The 21,265-nt window shown below is 38.2% G+C and overlaps 1 protein-coding gene across 5 annotated transcripts in view; it reads right to left on the reverse strand.

The window, feature by feature from the left end:
* Positions 1 to 21,265, reverse strand: part of NFATC3 (nuclear factor of activated T cells 3) — a 76,244-nt gene that overhangs the window by 30,307 nt on the left and 24,672 nt on the right. For all 5 annotated transcript variants that reach the window (XR_015700336.1, XM_087738767.1, XM_087738765.1 and 2 more), the window contains exons 3-4: positions 15,756 to 15,918; positions 685 to 884 (exon numbers count right to left, since the gene is read on the reverse strand). Coding sequence is in view for 4 of the 5 variants with exons in the window: in XM_087738767.1 (XP_087594893.1) it covers positions 685 to 884; positions 15,756 to 15,918 (363 nt within the window). In the remaining variant the exon portion in view is untranslated. The remainder of the gene's footprint in view (positions 1 to 684; positions 885 to 15,755; positions 15,919 to 21,265) is intronic.

Here is a 21,265-nt window from a genome sequence, read left to right on the forward strand (position 1 = left end):
AACTAGCATGAAGTCTGCGACTAGGAAAATTTAAGCTGATTTCAGAAGTCTACATAAGAAATACATGTGCTACATAAACAATTGTGCTTTACTCTGTTCACTGGCCCTCCAGCTAGAACAGAGCAGTTTAATTGTTGCTATAACTAACCATTAAACTATTATTTAGCACATTCTATCTGGCAAGACCTGAAAAGTCAGAATAACGCAACTGCTAAAAATAAAAATATAATCAAAACAAGGAAAAGGCCTACCAAGATATCAGGAGTGAAACCACCCCATACAATCAAGAAACAAACAACTAAACTGTATAACTGTATTTTCGTAGAAAAAAGGCTTATGTCTTTGTAAAATCAAACAAAAACTCTATCGGCCAGTAGCCCACATGCAATGCGACAAATGTGGAATCATATATATATATATATATATGGATGGATTGTATGGGGAAGTACAATCCCAGAAGCACTCATCTATCTCGCAGTCAATCTTATGAGCTTCCCTGTCTCTCTACTCCTTTCCTTCTGACTACCTAAACATTGGCGTGTTTAGAGATGTGTTCGTCTTAAGCATGAGCCACGTTTGTGGAAAATATGCTATTCTACAAGATTTTTCTTTCACCTTTGCACAAACGGGGGCGGGGGGGGAGGACACATAGCAACTAAACAGCTAAGTTATGCTGTGATGTACCTGGCTGACATATTATTTTCAGGAAGAAGTGGTATTTCCAAAACTTTTGTGCTGGCAATTATTATCTCTTGACTAGCTGTTGCAACTGTTTTTCCAGTGATTCGGTGCACCTGGTAGAACGCATGAGGTCTTAAGTAGCGATCATCTGCTGTTCCGATGAACATTTGAAGGTTTACTGGCTTTTCGCTATAGCCCAGGAGCTGATGAAAAAGTAGATGTAATATTAAAATATTAGTTGACTTTTACTGCATTTGTGTGTGCACAATATAAATACACAACTAGTACAAAGACTTAAGAGTCAGAGAGTAGTATTTAATCAGAAAACTGAGTACAGGCATCTGTCCCCCAGTACAAGTACCAAGCAACAACATTTACCAGAACAAATGGATATCAAAATATCTTTATTACTTTTGAACCGTTCAAAGAGAAAAGAATCGTTTTATCTACAGAATTTCTACAACAAGCTATGCTATGTTATAAGAGCATTTCTGATATTGTTTTTAATCAAAGCCAAATTATCAATTTTACTAAGATACACCTAGTTTCTAGAAATACTAAAAATATTTTAAAGTTTAGTTTTTCTACCATGGAATGCAATAGTGAGTTTTATTAAACTTAAGTGGTTTTGTGAATGCAAATGTATTATGATAGGACACAGAAAATTTAATTCCTAGCTAGAAAATGAAGTATGGTTTATTTTTGGAAAAGAAAAGGTTTTAAAAACCAAAATTTGATAAACGTTAATTCATGCATCTTTCCTTTTCTTAAATATAAGACTAACCACCAATGTACTCCGTTGTCATAAAACCACCTGTTGCTTGAGCTAACAGTAGTAATTCTAGCCACAAAACACATTGAAACATCAGGAAAAAAAAATAAACAAAATCTAAAAGAAAAAGCTGGTTTTATGATAGTACCTTGGTAACATATTATCCAGAAGACTTAAGGAAGCAAATTTAACCAACAGTAACATGCGAGTTTCCTTTAGCCACTGCAATTTTAAATGCAAAGCCTATACAATATGTCTTATAAATCCATGAAGTGTACTTCGCCTTCCTGCGATTGGCAGATGGATGCACACTGCAAGTTACGTAATTTCTAAAAAGCAATGCTGCAAATTTACATTTTGTCAAACTGGAGGAAGGGCCAGACAGTCATTCTTTAAATGTGGCTTTGTCATGTCAATATTTTTGTCTCTAGGGAGAGTTATTTGGTCACCCAACAATATTATCCAAGCTCTTTACAGAACTAACACTTAAAAAACCAAAACGCCATGTCAATTTAACCTATTTACAAGAGTAATTTAACGCCAGTAGTCAGCAGTACAGAAAACCCAAGCACACCCACACCCAGAAAGCAGAAGCACTACTGTAGATTCCTTGTATCTTGATGCACTACTATTGGCAGTAAGTTTTATGTACACCAAATGAACGCCTGTTTTCTATATTCAAGTTACGGCTATGACAGCACCTACCAGTCTGGTCGCTTTTATTAGAGCTTTCTCAATCAAGAACAGAAATCTGGGTTCTGACAGAAGTCTAGATCTTTAAAGACCTATTCTCAAAGCTTTCAGCCTTACATGAATGCTTCTGTCCAAGATGTAATACTCATTAACTAAACAGCATGGTCATATTTCCTTTCCATTAATTTTAGTTTCTGTTCTTCCCATTTGTCCAATGAGGTTAAATGCGATCAAGAAGCAGAATAGCAAAAAATCTCGACCACCTAAGACAAATAAAACTAAGCTTAATCAAATAAACCCCAAACAAGTCAGGCTTATTCTTCACCTCTTTGTACCCAGCACACACACACAATCTAAAATAATTCCTGAAACATACTGCAGATACACATCTACAGACAAGCTACAGCATATAACTGTTATTGAGCTACAACATGTGTATCTTGAGCAGCTGACACAAAAGCTCAATAGATCAAAGAAATTATTTGTTACAATCACAGCATTATGAGATTGCTCTCTGAGAAAGTGCCCCTTCTACTTTTTTTTTTTTAAGTGAATGGAGAGGAAAGAAAGGAAACAGTTCAGAATTACCGCTTCTATTGCTTTTCTGGGCTGGGAGATCTCTAGATGAGTCCTGCAGAATGGAGACCGTGCTGCTCTTCGTGGTTGTAGACTTGCTACCATCAAGAATTCATGCACGCACAGGCAAGCGGAACAAACCGACTTAATAACATTGAATCAGAAAGTCACCTCTCCTCATGGGTTTAACAATCTTTACCCCTTCAGACCCTCATTATAATGAAAGAAAAATATCTGCCACAAAAAAGCCAAACAATCTTTAAAAGTCATGGCAGCTTTTATCAAATACAATGCCCTGTCTTGTAATTGACATATTTCCAACTAATTTCTTACATGATCTCATTTATTTACATTTATATATGTATGTCTATTATTTGCAAGCTTTCGTTCTGTCAAATATGTAAAATATTTTTGTTCTCCCTGGAGTTCTCCGTACAAACAGAGCTTAATCCAGCAAAAAAACACCCAACAAACAAAACCAAACGAAAAAACCCCTCAGCCATTGAGTGGAGAGAGTCTGGATTATCAGGAGTTGCTCCCCATGTAAATAAACGTGATATTCAAGCATTTACAAATGTTGCAGTGGAGACAAAGAACCTCCCGTGACCATCAGTGTACTGACAGGTTTCTCTCCCTTCATCTGTCGGAAGTCACCTACAGGACAACCACAGGAATACAGCAGGACCGCAGCAAACTTTACTCTTAGTTATTGTTGTGTTGATAGTGCAGCATCGTGACCCTTATATCAATTAAATATGTAACCACGTAAGTTCCTTTTTATACTTGATGCAGGACTCCAACATCTTTCCCAAACATATTTGTTTTAAATACCAAATGAAAGTTTTCCTATTGTCTATGAGTCTGAATTATTTCAGGAGTTTAAAGAAAATTTAAGGACATGTATTAGTTTAGGATTTATAGCAGCCATCTTGTCCCAAGTTCTCAACACTGTGACTCCACCATCCATTTTCTTCAGAGTTAAAATTAAATCTTAACACATGGAATACAGCCTGTGACGTTCGTTAAGTGTGTTCACTCTAACACTGGGAATTATTTAAATTACAAGCCAGACCTATTCAAATTTTTGAATAGCTTCCAAATGGGGTCACTGTGACAAAGCTAATTGCCAATTAAAGCCATCTTCCCCTGCCTTAACAGTGGACATGTACACAACAGTTCTAGAGATACTAGGGATATGAGAGAGAGAAAGGGGCGGGAGGATACTTGTAAAACTAAGCTGATCTGCCTCCAGTCAGTGGAGAAACCGTCCTCTACAGAAGCCTACACAGAGCAGGAGCTTAATCTAGTGTAGCAAAATACACCCCATGCCAGCAGTTGCAATGTAGTGCCTATGAGGCTCTATGGCCATATACTACATTGGAATTGCTCAAAGCTGTGGCTAACGCTAGTTTTGCTTCCATTAGTCTTGAGCAAAGTTCACCCTCTATGCTCGCCCAGATAGGCTATTATGGAAGACATACAGGGCCTGGTTTCTGCAAAGCATGTTGTGGGAGGGGAAAGTGGTGGGAAAGTCTGACCAAAAATGCCCACCCCACCACCGGCTTAGTTAAATATCAATAGGTTATTAAGTGCATTTTCTGTATGATGCCCTTGTGATACAAGCTTGTGTGCTTGTTGACTGTCTCGCATCACTACAGTACGTCAGCTGTACCAAAGTAGAAATTTGAAATTATGTTACTACAGCTTCAGAAGAAAAAATAAAAACCTGACAACAGGACCCCACACAGTAGTACCGCCTTTAGTCACTTTCCTTCAGGTTTATGTATTAAATTAAATGAAAACAAACAAGAAATCCAATGCCCCAAGGAAACTACACGGAAAAAATATTATAATGCAGCAGAATATACTTTTATAGTCATTTAGAAGAAACCTATGTATGTTATAATACAGAACCGTATAACTAAGGCATCTCATAATTAAAAATTATCTGTAATAACATCAAGACAAAACCCTGAAAATTTCATCCACACTTAAAAGCCATGCTAGTGTAAACCACTGTCAAAACAAACAAGCAGGCCAACAAGCCCCCCGCCATGTCAACAGGATGCTTATGCTATAGCTTTGTCTCAAATGAATTGCTGTAAAGGATCTGCAATGAAGTCCTGTTAAGGGTACTGGAATATCTATATATATGGTTAGGCAGAGTAGCAACATATTGGCAAGGCAGCAGAGACCTCATAAATTTATACTTTGCATTACAGATGATTTATTGCATATATTCAGGCTTTAAAACAAAAAGAGAACAGCTTAAAAGAAAAACAATGTAAAGCCATAAATATAACCAATGTGTGCAAGTAAGCGTGGCAATTAAGTAAGCTGGGGGGGTGGGGTGGGGAAGAAAAAAACAACCCTGTCTCCCACATTACAGAGTGTAATTCAGGGCCTGATCACAGTAACAGGGGGCCACATAAAAAGGAAACATATCACAGTCTTAAGCAAGCAATGAGCAGGTTGCACAAGTGTCCTCGTGTTTCCAGCAGCTGTATTTACAGCAAAAAAAGACAGTAAGCTTAACAGGCTATGGATGCTAATGAGACAGCCTTATGCGCTCGCTAAAACTTCGAGGTAGCTGGAGAGATTGTCAAAAACTACACGTTGATAAAAAAACCCCAACCTTTATTCTACAAATTTGTGCTTTAGAATTAACATTTTCCCCTTAAATCTTGTCTAATAATTGAGCTGACAACTCTACGCGTGACATGGATTCTGCAAGAGTAAAATCGAAAATTTACAGTGTCTATAATGAAAGAGAAGAGCCTGTGGGGGCCAGTGAGCCAAGGGGTAGGTAGAAAATGATCCAATAGCTTGTGGAGAGGACGCCTGCAGATGCCATGTAATGTCTACTACATAATCATTCACAGCCTTCAGCAAAACCAACACGCTGTGCCTAGCACCGCGTAATTAAAGACAGCCCGTGTCATACTGCTCCTGAGAACAGAGGACAAATTACTCTGTATTGGTCTGGCTGAGATGGAGTTAATTTTCCCCACAGCAGCCCTCATAGCGCTGTGCTTTGCATTGGTAGCTAGAAAGGTGTTGATAAGCCCACCAGTGTTTTGGCTGCTGCTGAGCAGGGCTGGCACAGCATCAAGGCCGTCTCTCCAACATCTCCCCCCCTCACCAGTAGGCTGGGGGTGGGCAAGATCTTGGGAGGGGGCACAGCCAGGACAGCTGACCCGAACTGACCAAAGGGCTATGCCATATCTTATGACATCCGCTCAGCAATAAAAAGCTAAGGGGGGCAGGGGAGGGATGGGATTCATTATTTACGACCTTTGTCTTCCGGAGCAACCGCTACGCATACTCGAGCCCTGCTTCCAGGGAAGTGGCTGGACATCGCCTGCTGATGGGAAGTAGAAAATAAAAATCTTTGTTTTCCTTTTGATTCCGCGCATGGCCTTTGCTTTTATTAAACTGCCTTTATCTTGACCCACGAGGGTGGTTTGGTTTTTTTTTTTTTTTTTTTTTTTTTTTTTTTTGGGGGGGGGGGGGTTGTTGTTGTTTTGGTTTGGTTTTTGTTTTGTTTTGTTTTTTTTTAATCTTATTTTCTCCACCCCCATCCTGCTGAGGAGGGGAGTGATAGAGCAGCTTGGTGGCACCTGGCATCCAACCAAAGTCAACCCACCACCTACTCTTACCTTATTTAACTGCAGGTGCATTCAGCAGTTTGCTGAAGAGTATGAAAGTATGCCGAAGTCCATTATATGAATAATCCTGGTAAGAGTAAGCCTTGGATGTCTCTCCCTACACAAAACCTTTACATAGTAAGCAAAGCAGAACTTTCTGCCCACCACACTTGGTCCCCACTGGAGACTGAGTTATCACAGAATCTGAACTACCTTCTGTCTCCTAGGAATGGTGTCATCTCTCCCCCAAAAGAAAAATGACAGCTGGAGCCTGTATTGCAGTTATTGATCCAATACCTGTCTTCTGAATCATGAAGGAGGCTTATGACCCCAAGTCAACTTCAAAGCAGGAAAAATGAGATATTTTGGAATTTAAAACGCATTCCTTTTAAATACAGTTTTGTTCTCGTTCAAAAAAAATGTTTATTGTTCTTAGTTTCATTGACAGTGGGCTGACACTTTCTTATTACCTCATCTGCTTTATGCACAATTCTGTATGTTGAAAAGCCCGAACATTTAATTCGGTAAAAAACAAACAAACAAAAATTGCTAATTGTTCTTCATTGAAAATACCGACATAATTAACTTGAAAGAGCAGATATTACGTTTTGTTCAAATACCTAACGAAGCCATGGTATCTGTACCTTTAGTTCATCTCAGTAAACAATACACAATATATACAAAAAAGAACGTAGTGTCTGTACACAGACCATAGGTATTTAAATTAACAGCATTTTACAGCCTACTGGTACGTGCTGCAGAATCACTGCGATTAAGATGCGTTACAATAAATCGCTCCAATATCAGCCTGCCCAAGATTCAGTCGTGGGTCATGTACAGAAAGACAGTAACTTAAACTACTGGTTGAGCACTAGCTATACTTTCAAGTATCGCTTCCAGCATTTACTCTATTCATGTGCAATCCTAGAGCTGCACACTACAAAAAAAAAAGTTACTAATTCTACTTTAAAAAAAGATATACCACTTTCCCAGGAGTAGTAAGCAGTGGGCTGTAGACAGCTAGTAAGTTACTGCGCACTGTCACTACCGACCTCTAGAAACCCTGCTCTGTAACAGAATACTGATACACCACCCACTGCTTCGCAGGGGAAACTCAGCCAAGTTGTTTTTGTGTTTCTATATCGTTTCCATAGCAAAGGTCAGTGCATGCGTAAGTTAAACTAAAGCTGGAAGGCTAAAGACTGAAGGTCACTACAGGATAAGCCAGAAGAGCTTCACGCCAAAGCAGTTCCAGCCGTATTACAATACTGCATACAGTAAACTCACGCATGCATGTCAAGACTTGGTTTACAGTTCTTACCGAGTAACTGCAAAGACAATAAGGTAATGAGAGAATTTCTGGATCATCAGGAAGTATTTTATATTACAAAAACAATCGTATGTTCTTAATGCACGTACAGAAAATCCTTAAAAAATGTGCAACACTAAAGACTATACAGATTAATTTGATCACAGAGGACAGCAGCATTTGGGGTTGTTTAGCCTGGAGAAGAGGAGGCTGAGGGGAGACCTTATTGCTCTCTACAACTACCTGAAAGGAGGCTGTAGTGAGGTGGGGGTCGGTCTCTTCTCCCAAGTAACAAGCGATAGGATGAGAGGAAACAGCCTCAAGCTGCGCCAGGGGAAGTTTAGGTTGGATATTAGGAAAAACTTCTTCCCTGAAAGGGTGGTCAGGCACTGGCACAGGCCACCCAGGGAAGTGGTTGAGTCCCCATCCCTGGAGGTATTTAAAAGATGGGTAGACGTGGTGCTTAGGGACATGGTTTAGTGGTGGACTTGGCAGTGCTAGGTTAATGGTTGGAATCGATGATCCTAAGGGTCTTTTCCAACCTTAACGATTCTATGATTTAAACTCGGAATTTTGTGGCAGTGGTGAGAACCTTTTGCTTGCTGAGGAAAGCAAATAGGTCACATTAAATAAGAGGCATAAACCTCTTGAAAAGAGGGTTTTCTGGAAAAAAAGGTAGCATTTTTCCAGATAACATGCAGATTATATTGGGGCCACATCTGGCTCACGTCATCAATTCCATGCTCTGATCTAAGGGAAAGCTTGCAACACTCGACAAGCTTGTGAGAAGACTTTTTTAGACTCTAATATTTAGAAGTTTTGCCTCCCCTCCCTGCCTTTTTTTAAATTAAGAGGGTTCTGTCTATGTTTTCCATTTATTGTTGCAGGCCACGTATTACCGGTCTCTATTCAAATCTAAATGTTATCTATCTACAAGATGTGATTTCTCAAGACCTGTAACAAGACTTGAGAAAAATACCCAACAGAAAATATACGCTTCACAGGAAACAGATGCTTATCAGACAATACTAGTATAACTTTGAAATAGTCTGTTCGTCCGACCCAAAATCCTCTTTGTTTATTTACAAAAAAATCCAATACCTAATAGCATCACTGAATCCAGATGTGATGTCAGGGTTTCACGTGCCTACTCTTTCAGACTAAAAACTAAAAATAAATAAATAAATAAATAAATAAATAAATAAATAAATATTTTTTTTATATATATATATATATATGTGTGTGTGTGTGTGTGTGTGTGTGTGAGTGTGTGTGTGTATAAAAAAGGAACTAAAACTTGGGGGGGATAATTGTATTTTAAAGCAATTTTCCTGCAAAACCTCCCAGCATTTCTTAGGAAATTGCCATGTTTAACCAAACTTTCACTGGGGTTTAATACTCATGGTTTATCTTCTATGGGCCTTTTCTTTGCTTGCTAATTGAAGATAAAGATTCTGTCAACACTTTAGTGCTCCTTCGCCTTTGCACAATTAATTCACCACTTATGGCATTACTGGATTGGTAAAGTAGGCTGATTAGAAATCAAGCTTTTACTTACAAATAGGCCTCCCTAAAAACAGGGCATAGTCTTGAAATACAAGACATGCCAGAGGAAAAATTTGGGATAACTTCAGTGAATGAAAGACTCGATTAACCACTCTAGCTTCACCAAATGCACCAGTACCCATATAAAAATCCTCAGTTCAAACATGAAGAACAGGGAAGGAAAGACACAGCTGTGTAAAGAACTATAAGCACTTGCTAAGCATTTACTTCGAATGGAGATTTCCTAGGCTTTTCAACACCTTGACATGAAAAGCATGCTGTAACTAGTTATTTCTTCTTTGTTAGTCTCATGGCAGCTGGATGCATTTCAGCGACTTCCGTATTCCTTAGAACACCCCCCAAAGTTAAGGGTGTAAGGTCAGGAGAGGGCAAAGAGGAGAATGAAGGCCCCGTTATACGGAAGTGAAGAGAACAATAAAGCTGTTCTCTTGAATTAGGTATTTTTACTGTTACTCTGGAAGACTGTATGAGTGAAGATATAGTATAATTCACCATGAAACCTAAACAATCCTAAAGGAAAAGAACTTTCACGGATTTAATTTTAGTCCACCTCTAAAGTAAAATAATTTTTTTTTCTTTTTTTTTTAAAATTCATTCAAAGGAAGAAAGCAAACCACGCCTTTGAAATGTTTTGCCATCTGAGACAACGGAGAGGTGACCCACGAACTTGGAACCTTTTGGACAACAATATCAGAGGCACTGGTACGTGGCTTTGAAGAACCAAAGTTTTTTCTTCAGGTATTTCTCCACAAGAATTTCACTTTCAAATGCTGTGCAGCTACTTTCCTAAAGAACTGAGAAGACTGCTGGTTTAAAACCTGAAGGGCTACTCTGCCAAGCTGAACAGCACACCTATTAACAATGACCTGGGAATAAAAGCAAGGGATGACAAAGATCCAAAGGCATGAAGATGAACATAATTTGAAACAAAAGACTCACAATGACTAACACCACTGGTACAATTTATCATGAATTTATCAACAGCTGCATTTTGAAAAGCTTGAAATAAACCATAAATATATATATATTTATATAAACCTAAGAAATTGAGAGTTCTGGGAAGTTACTGAAAGTCAGACTGACCACAGTCGTCCCCTGTGGCCTTGCAGAGGTGCAATGAGTGCTGACCCATAATCTTCAATGGGCTTTTTAATAGGAACTGGAGAAATTCATGGAAGAAAGCTCCATTCAGACCTATTAGGCCATATCCCAACCACTGGCTCAGAAAGTCTTAACAGCACATGGGAATGTTTTTGTTTCTTTATTTCATTCTGATTCTGCAAAGGTTATAACATTACAAAAAGTTAAATTTCTGATTTTAAAATTAAATATGTTAAACCAAGACAACACCTACTTCCCCTTCCTGAAGTGCAGTACCATTTTCTATCACTTCATTATTTGATGTGCCTTTCGATCAACTGTGAAGAGATCTTACACCTTTCTTCAGCTGTAATACTGCCGAGTTGTCCATATGGATTACACGATGCTTCCCCTCCTCTGTTACAGCAGCATCAACTGCAGTAAGAATTTTGCTTACAGCAGAGGAACTGATGACTGAGTCTATCCTTAAACCCTTCATAGTATCGCAAAAAGACACTTCTGGTACAGACAAATTCTTAATAGCTACCACTGCCCTGAATTTGTCTTACATGCGTGGGGCACAAGTGGATTCTATACAGTGTCTCTTGCAGATACATCATCAATCTTAGAATAAACTACCCTTATCGTAGTTCACATCTAGAACCACTTCCCACTGCGGTAAATGGCCACAGGACAGATATTCCTTCGCGCATACAGAACGGTGCTAACAAGTAGCTGTTAGCTCAACAGTCCCTCAGTACATCACATTGCACCGTTATCAAGAAGAATATCATGCAAATCACTTTCTTCACTATTAACAGGACACAAGATAACAAAGAAACACTTCTTGTTGAGTACAACACAGCTTATGGAATTTACTACCAAAAGATACCATTAAATGTGAAACACTTAAGAAAACTCAGGAAATTGCAAAGTTGCCATGAACAGCAGGAACACAGTATACAAAACAAGTTTGTTTGTTTAAAAAGAAAAAAAGTCATTTTAGATCAGAAAGCTAAAATACAAACATTTAAAAAAAAAAAAACAAAACCAAAACATTCTTGAGATCCTTATCATGTGCCCACCTGCTCTAAAATGCTTTTATGTTTTTGATCATAAGCATTATCCAAGTGAGGTCTCATGAAGAACCCTAACTATTTTAGATAACAGTAAAATCTCATTCTAGCAAATTCTAAGTGTAAACATTGTTTTTATTGTGTACAATTTGACCTATGGGAAGTGTGGGAAATTCAAGCAATGACTATTATTCATTTAGAGTCAGATGAAATGTGGCAGCTATTTGTTTAAAAGGCTTCGTAGATGGGTAAAGTAAGTACTCTAACCTATTGAATTAGAATGGTAGACAGCGCTCAGAGGCGTTCTATGTCTTCTGGCAACGCGATACAGAATTCCCACATAATTTGGGTGATAAAAGTTCAACATGCCACCTTTCTTCTTGCTAACCATTCTGTCAAGTTATTTATTCCTTCCCTGTGAAAATGGTCAACGTTATCTTGCAGATTCTCTACCAAGGTAAAATAAATTGTTGCAGGTGACATGGAATAGCTGGAACATCCTCCCAAGAAAGCAGAGACTAAAATGACAGGTATCTACTATTTAGAACATTTTACATTAAAAAAAGCCGAAAACAAGAAAATTTCATTACAGAATTTGCTTCCTTGAAGTCAATGGACTTCCACAGCAAAGCATGATGCTCCACTCATTTCATTTCCTCACGTTTGGAAATAAGCTGATTAAATGTACTCACAACAGATGATGCCAAATTTGTCAGAAGCTTAGTCTCCTAGCAACAGGTACGGTACAGTATTAGTAATAGATTAATGACATGCGCTAATAGATTAATGGCTTGAAGCTATGTACTATCTTAAAATCTTTATTTTAAATAATGCATCAACTGCACATGCAGAACTACAGAGGTTTCGCAGTTTGGAAATGAAATACTCTAGCTTTCTATAAAATAACGTTCAACAGCCAAACAAATCGTGCAGCAAGCAAAAGCACACAGGCCTTCGGGTACCCAAAGACGTGGCAGTTGAACTTAATGATCGTTGCAGGTCCCTTGCAACTGAAATATTCTGTTCTATGCTATTCACCCACATCCTTTCTCGACTCTGACACTGGTTAACATACAGTTATTTCACACAAGAAAATGCCGAGAACTTTATTGCAATGATCACACATATGGAAGTGACTGGTGTAAAGCTAAGAGCACTAAAAAGAAAAGTTAAGTCAGAAACAAACAGTAATGCATATCGTGAACTGGATTTGCATAATCCAGATTCCAGTTTCCGGAAGTGCTGGAAAAGGTTTCACTTTTGTATTTAGATAAAGTCATTTTCATCTGCTCACAGTTATTTAGTATTTACCTTTCACCAGACTTGGCCCTTAGCATACTGTTTTTCCCAGCAGTGAGTAAAAAGTTAATACAGATCGATGTTTTGTTTCATAACAACTTCCTCTCTCCCATCAAGCACAACAATTAATTTCTAATCCAGCTGGAAGAGACCAAATTGCAAAATAGAATATTGATTTGCATTTGTATTCATTTTAATTTAGAGAGGCATAGTACAATCCATGTGTTTAAGCATGAGACTGTCAGACACATAAATACTATCCCCATTTTCAAAGCAGAATTCTTGTCATAGCAAGGTATTTCACAAGTCTAATGCAAATAAATAGCTTTTAAAATCGTTGATGTAAATCACATAGATTACAGCTCTGTTTTTTCTAACTTGCATCTAGTACTGCAGCTTAGAAGCATCCAGTTCTATAGGCAAAAGAAAGCCTTACATGTATTTGTCAAATCTCAAACATCAGCAAAACAAGCTCCTTTAACGCAAACATTAGTGCAAGACACAAGCACCCAGGGCCAAAAAAAAAAAAAAATTTTTTTTGAATGCAGTTTGCAAAAGCTCAGCAGAGACTTATTTTATCAGCTAAAATCTCTGTCCTCATTAACAATGTGTTAAATTCCAGTGCCAGCACCTTGGCATGTGAAAGTTGTGTTTACTTGTTCTCCACTGACTAAAGCAACATAATGCTCCACATGAAGAAATGTGCCCGGCTGACTTTCAGATTCCAGCCTAGTTCAGGCATCCTCAGTTTTCTCATTTGCAGCACTGACTTCCCTGATAAGCACTTGACCCTTGCCTCTACTGCGCTAAGAAATCTAGTAGGTTTGACAATAGGAGAAAGCTGGAGCTGGTTAGGCCATAGTATTGTGATGAAAGGAAAACATTGAGCAACTTTGTAAGGAACATGAAAGCTGGATGAAGAGCTCAGATTAAGAACGGAAATGGAAGGAAAGAAAAGACAGGATGCAGATAACCAGCCCTTTTTTGGAGGGAGAGAAAGGAAAGATACAAAGTCTTAAGAGGAAAAAAGGAGGAATGAAAAAGTTCAAGGTAAGCCGTCAGAGAAGAAACAGTTTGATAAATAGCCCAAAGAATATGACTAGGAGTCAGGTTGAGAGAAGAAATTAATCAGATGAAGAGCTTGGAGGGAGGAGATTGCTTAGGCAAGGAAAAAGGAGCAGATAGTCCGAGACACTTGAATTTTGCTGGTACATCTTTATTTATATAGGTGTAACATTAGAGCTGTTCCAAAACTGATGTAATTACAGAGCATGACAGAATTCGCTTGCCAGAGAGGAGGAATAGACTATAAGGAGAAAAAGCAATAACATGTTTATACTACAGTATGAGTAGGAGAAAGAGAATGGGGACTGATTATGTGAATCCTATTAGCACTTTGAATCTGGTCTCAAACAGTAATGAGTTACTTCCAACTATTGGAATAGTATAAATATACCAAATACATTTTTAATGTATAGATTGCTACAGTGAAAGACTAAGGACTGAAACCCTGACTGCCATTTTGCTGGAAAAGAACAGAAAATATCCTGGATTTGGAGGAAAAGACAAACCCTGCTATAACCTTAATGTAATGAGATTAATTCCCCCCCCCCCCCCATTTGTCTTAGAAAGATTTTATAATTGTCTCATTTGACTTATAAATGAACATTTAAATTTTATCTTAATCTGACTTGGGATTAAGATAAAGGCCATTAAGCAAGATTGAGGTGAGTAAGTAAAGAGACATTGCTTTCACCCAAGGATGCGGCAAACTGATAAATCAAGGCATCTTAAGAAGTCCCACAGCTCCTCAGCACAATCTTCCCCGTGTCCAGTGAATGAGAGTGTGGGTTGCCTTTCAAGCTGCGTGAGCCAGCTGGCACCATAGATACTAAAGGAGACATCAGTGACTACCCCTAACTAACTTGTTAGTATACTTGTGTACACACTTGTACTGAGAGTCAGAGAGAAGAACATCACAGCTTGTGCACACAGTTACACCCACAATACCAAACCTGCACATCGTTCCCTTCAAAGGGAATATGATGGCAAAGCTTTCTTATGAAAGCCAAGCCTAATTTACCAGGACCTTACATCTAACTCTGAGCTCAACAATAATTGGATGGTCTTTGCAGAGTATTTAAATAATACGCTTTAGATGCCATTAGCATTTGGAATATTTAGCATTAGCTAAAGAACCCAGCCAAAGCAACTGTTAATGGCAGGTACCAGTTACCAAAACAGTCAGTGTATCACCCCCCTGTTAGCCGGATAAGGACTGTTGCCTGCACTACTGCATTTTCTTGAAACTGATCAAAACTGTTCTAAGAGACAATAAAGCTTGCATGATTCTGTTAAGACAATGGAAATGATGTCAAAAAAAAAAAAAAAAATAACCAAAACAAGTTTTACTTGCCCTTACAGGTAACCAGTCCAAATCTAATGAAACTAGGTGATGCCGTACTTTTTAAGGAGATAGCTACCATTGAACTGAGTAATAACCTTTGGTTCATGCTGAAGAAAGAGAATAGTCAAGTTTAACTTACTCCCAACATTTCAGTGAAAGTTAACAGAATTTATGGGTACTATTCCACAGAAATAACTTCATAAAAACAGAAACAAAGAGGCATTTATAGTGTTCAGAAGCTGTCTCAACACCAAAAGAAAGATGATTTCTGATTCAAATGAAGCTATATCATATTTCAGTATAGCTCCCACTAATCTATTATGGTGACTTTTCTTACCTGCCCCCATGCACACTTCCTCCTTAAAGTTCGTGTTGAATATGTTAAGTAATACACTATTGCGCTGTGACTCCATTCACAAGCATAAAACCACATACAGCGTAAAAATGTGACATGCACTGTAACTGTAGCAAACTGTACATTTTTAAACATCTAAAACTAACTTTTGTACTGAAGGAGTTACATTTAAGGGAGAAAATCTTACCCAGGAAGGACCATAAGCTTCACACAAGGTAACAATTCACAGCATTGTAAATACCAATAATTGTAGTTAAAAAATTATCTTCTATTCAAGAAAGGCAGACTTCCTACCTTCACTACAGGGTGTCCTCCAGTAGATGCTTTTACTGCGCCTCTGCTTCCTTCTGTTTCATAGTGAGCTCTGTGATGAGTTTTAGGTTGGACTTCTATTTTCAGTTCACACTGCCCATAATGACTCGGTAAAGGCCAGTCAAGAGGTGGCAATGAAGATGTGCTGCAATCAAGACGAGCACACTATGGTTAAATGAACTATGCCATTTGGCCACAGTACAAAGTAACTTCACTGTAAAATACAGACAATGATGTCACTTTCCTAACAAATGATGACCAAATAAGAATAGCTATTAGCCTAAAACTGTTACTTGAAAATTCCAAAATTTTGCTAGTGCAAAATCTTCAATAAAGTATTTCTTTTGAGGTTGTTAGAGTGGAATTCTTCCTTCCAATACCTGATTAAAAGAAAGGCACTGTATGGACCCCCCCTGCCCCACATTACCAGTGCTGTTCTATAATGCCTTTATATTAATTTTTTTATCCTCAAGTATATCAGCAAGCAAGTTCAAACATTGTTTAGAGAGAACAGTCTAAGTTCGATCTGTAGTCATTAAGTTTTAACTCTCTGCATTATTATCTTCCAGCTTGTTGGTTTTGTTTTTCTAAGACTGGTAAGCACTGCACTTTGTTAACTATGATTAAAATGAACACTACATGATGATCCAAAACTTTAAAGCTAGTAGTCCTATCTAAGACTTACTGCATAAAGTCCTATCATAAAGACTTACTGCAACAGACAACAAAGGCACCTAAAGTACATGCTTAGCTTATCCACAGATTATATATACCCTTACACACAGCAGCAAAGTCACTCCAGGGAAAAAGAACAAAATGCAGTAATAGAAGTAACATGGAAGAACCTCAAAGGGAAATAAGCCGCATGGTATCACCAATGTTTTCATACCTACCCTTTTACCTGCATAGATTTAGAGACTTAGGATTTTAATAAGATGAACAGTCAGATTCAAGTCAGTAATTACCTGGTAGAGCAAATTAATTTACGAACGTTTAAAAGTGAACATTTATAGCATTGTGTACCAAACAAGAACGTTTACAATAAAAACAAGCTTCTATTGAAATAATAATGTACTACCTTACTTGAACTAAGAGGGAAAGCAAATTAGGTGTTAAAGAGATGGACAAATATTGGTTTGTATCGTCACCTGAGAAAGCTCAATTCTATTTCTTTCTACGTTACAGGAAGTCAGGAAAAACCCCACCACCAATCCAAAGCCATGCAAATTTCCACAAACATGAATAGCCACAGGTCCAAGATAGATAAATTATACCTTCCAGAGAATTTAGCTAAGACCTATAAAACGTATCCACAGTTGAGAAAGAAGATAATGTTTGGACTGAACAAAAAAGAAAAGAAAGCTCTGTCTTTAGCAAGTATCTGGATGGACTTGGGCTCAGCCTGCAGCACCATACATCTACCTTTTACTACAAAAATCACTGTCACTAAGCATGGAAAAGAGGGAGAAGACACAGCACCACTTGCTGGCCTCCTCCTACAGGAGAACAACCTACAAGCCTGTTGACCTGCTGCTTCGCAGAGTACCTCTACCGTGCGCTTCAGGAGAGAGTGAACATTATAATATAAGCCTTATCTCCTGAAGCACCTTTCTGAGAGCAATGGGAGGAACAAGAGTATTTCCCTTCCTTCTTACTGAAAGGAAGAAATGTGAGCAATAAACCATCTCCACAAGCATTCAGTGTACAGCAGAGACTCTTTTTCCCCCCAGTAAGGAGGTCTGATGACTGGTCCTTCCACAGCAATAGTATTTACTGGGTAGGAGAGGACTGGTGATGTCAGCAATAAAAGAGGAAACTGACAGGAATGCAGTATAAGCCCAATCCTTCCAGCTACTTACCACGGGCCAAGACGTACTGCCTAAATGCTACTATTGGCTATCAACTAGACCTTGCCATTCACTTTTATAGCTACTGAAGGAGAAGAGGACTCAAGTCTTCAGTCTGAAAAAGGAAAGAAAACGTCAGGATTAGAAGATACTAAGAAGAGTTTAAAAAGAAATGTAGCATACGAGAAATTCTTCTTCAGTATTTCTGGAAACCTTCCTCCCCCGCACCCCCACCCCCCAAATATTCTATGTCAAAATAGTCGGTATACACAGTGAACAGATATGGTCCCTAAGAGAAAACAGTAGAAGACGCACACCACAGACTATATACCAATTACTGGGAGGTATTATTGAAAGTTTAGTAATAAACTCTGTCAAGAAAAAAGTATTTGTTGCTTGTGACCATTCTCCATATAGCCTCTCAGAGAGGTTTACTCCTTCTGCAATTAACTAATAAAAATGTGGCACAAGCTGTATCAGACTCCCATTATCTCCTGAAAAAATATTTGGGATACTAGAACAAACACAGAGACAGGAAAATAACCAAGTCTCAAGATTTTGTCATTCTTTGAAAACAAATAGAAAATATCAGCATGAGAGAGCAAGCAAGCGCACAACCCATGCGCAGATGCCTAAAACATCAAAAAACTGGACAGCTTTCAAAACACAGTTTTCCAAATAAATTACATAGCCTTTGAGGCTGTGCTGCATCAAACTGATGTTTTCTAGATGTAGCAGGCTGGACAGTTACAGCTGTTTCCCTTTGGAGTTTGATGTTGGATACCCAGCAACTCTCTCAAATATTTCTCTCTGAATATTTTTCTTGCTGTCTCCATCACCCTCAACTTCTCAGCAGCAGTGGAATCTTAAAAAGTTTTAGGGCACACTGTCACGCATCTTTTCTGCCCTGTGAGGATATCGGTTCAATGTATTTCTGCTTCCACATCACCCTTTCGCTTTTTTTTGAGACAAATGCTGTAGATACACATTAAATTGGATCAGTGATCTAACTTTATTTCATTTTGAAAGGTAAATTTTTGAATCCTATTAATTTACCAGAGCCCCAGTTGTCTATACAGCTTCTTCAAACAGAACTAGTGGGAAAGAGGCAGGGTGGGAACTTCCTAGCCAGCACTGTCACCTTCTGAAAGTCACATGAACCCACAAGCGTGGACACTAAATAAACAATAAAACAATAAGAATACAGTCTACAAACTCTTGTTTTGTTTTTGTTTTTTTTTAACACTATGTAGAAATCAATATCAAAACAGAAGAATCATGGCAGTGTTTGGGGGGCAAGAGGTAACAAATTTGCATATATTTTGAACACTTTTCAATAGGAAGCAATGCTATTTTTGTACTAGATGCTGCATATGGGAAAGTAAGTCTGAAGCTGCTAGCTTTACTGCGCTGAAGGATCTGTTCTCAAGAAAATATTGTTCAGTCTACACTATTAGGTGAGGATCAGCAGTAAAACTGCTAGACTTTTAATTCACCACAGTTATTTTTTTTATCAGTTGTAAACTGTGCATTGAACTCCAATAACCTCTGATAGTTCAGAACTTACTTAAGTTCAAAATTTAGTGCTGCATTACTCTTAAAATACCTGGAACTTGTTTAAGAATAAGAAGCTCAGCCACTTCAAAAATGAGCAAAAATTTGGTGTTACGCAAAGATTTCTGTCTCCCCCAGTTTATACACAGCACAGTAGCATTTGCATTATTGATAAAGCCACGTAATTTTGCATTCAGAACCCAGAATCCAGATCAGCTGCTGACTGCAGGGGTTTTTTCAAGTCATTTTAGATCAAAAGATTAAAAGAAATAAGAACTTTTGTTATTTAAAACCCCTCACTTTTCAGACTTGATGGGGGAGGAACACACTTGTAGACACTTCCACATGTTTCATTCCAAATTCTACCCACTTCATCACCAAATGACTGTTACAATAGCTTGTGATTTAGTCTTTTAGAGAAGTTTCTCTAATTTTTTTTTTCTTTAAATGAGTAAAAACCTTATTAACAACGCAGTAACCTACTAGTAAAGCCCCAAATCACATGTCAGGAAACAGAAATCATGAGTGACAGTCATTCTAAAACTTTCATTAAATCAAATCTTAGCATGTTGTTGAAAGAGTACCAATATGTAAACCTACAAACGTTCTTCCAGTAATACCAAGAGAGTTTTATAACCTGATTAATGCAAGCCTCCAAAAGCTCACACTCCTATCACATAAAGATTAAAGGCTTCAGAGAACAGCAGCTATTAAAGGAAACTCAGCAGTAAAGAAGGGACCTTCAGTAGCATCCTCAGCAGAAGCCACTGCATTTAAAATTATCACTGAAGTGATAATTTTATCAATATTAATGGATACCTTCTTCCTCTGCAACCATCATCTCTAAAATGGAACTGATTCAGGCTGCACAAATTGATAAGGAAACACCTAATGTTCAGCATAAGGACAGCCAAATGTGTCCATATGGACTTCAGTATTCAGACCTGTAGAAGCCAGGGCCCAGCTCATGGAGTGACAATGCCTCTCTCTCAGGAAGAAACAAACCCCAGAAACAAGATGGCTTGTTTGCGTTTGACTGCGGCCCCACAGCAGTACAAGTGGGACAGAAGGAAGAACAAAGCTTACGAGAGCCACTACAAATAATCCAGTTAAAAACTTAAAACAGTTACCTTCCATTTGTAGCACTCTTCCCCGGTTATTCACTGGACAAATAGCTGGGGCTCTGTGCAGACAAAATGCTAATGCTGGTACCGCAGCTGAAGCACATGTGTGATTAGCTCAGTTTCAGTCTAATGCTCTCCTGGACTCATTGCTTAGAAAGTTTTTGAACACAGGTGGAACTGATAAAAATTCATTTTAGCCACTCTGTATGAACATGTTCCTGCCTCTTTGTAGTCACTAATTCTAGTAATAACCTTTTAAAGATAGCCACTAGGACCTCAAGATGCTTGTGAAAGTTCTTATTTTCTTCATTGATTGAGATTCACAGATCTCCTAGGGTGATTTTTTAATTATTTCTTAGTTGCAGCAAAAATAACATTTTCCACTTACAGCTCCTCCCAACATATCAAAATCTGTCACTGTGGGAAAAAGCTCACTGACCATACAATGGATATGCCACATCTTTTTCTCATCCCAATTTTTTGCAGAGATTAACCAACAGCATATCCTGTGAGAAGTCAATGTTGCAACATAGCAAATGCCCAAGAATCTCAAATTGTAACTATGTTCCAGTACTACCTTCCTTTTCCAGAATGCCTGTAGAGCCAAAATACCGCTATGGTTGCTCTTCACTACCTCGAACAAAGCAACATTTTTCCTAGTGGAGTTATTTTGGAGTTAAGAATTTTGGGGCCATTCCACTTGCCACAGTGGCTTATCCATAGACTTTTAAAAATACTGTTTACATTCAAAATATCACTGTTCTACTAGTAGCAGACCCACAGTTAACTATGCTTTTAGAGTACTGATACAGTATATTACCAAGTAAAATCTATACTTCATCATTTCAGAACAAAGTAGAGAGCTGAATCACACGTACAGCACAAAGGTCCCATATTAAACACTACCTGACATTCTCTGGATTCATTAATGGTGTGTAAACAGTACAGCAATAGCCTAGCTTATTAA

Source organism: Nipponia nippon, unplaced genomic scaffold (assembly GCF_047370975.1).
Source record: "Nipponia nippon isolate SJK-2023a ecotype South Korea unplaced genomic scaffold, ASM4737097v1 scaffold_7, whole genome shotgun sequence".
Lineage (NCBI taxonomy): Eukaryota > Metazoa > Chordata > Aves > Pelecaniformes > Threskiornithidae > Nipponia > Nipponia nippon.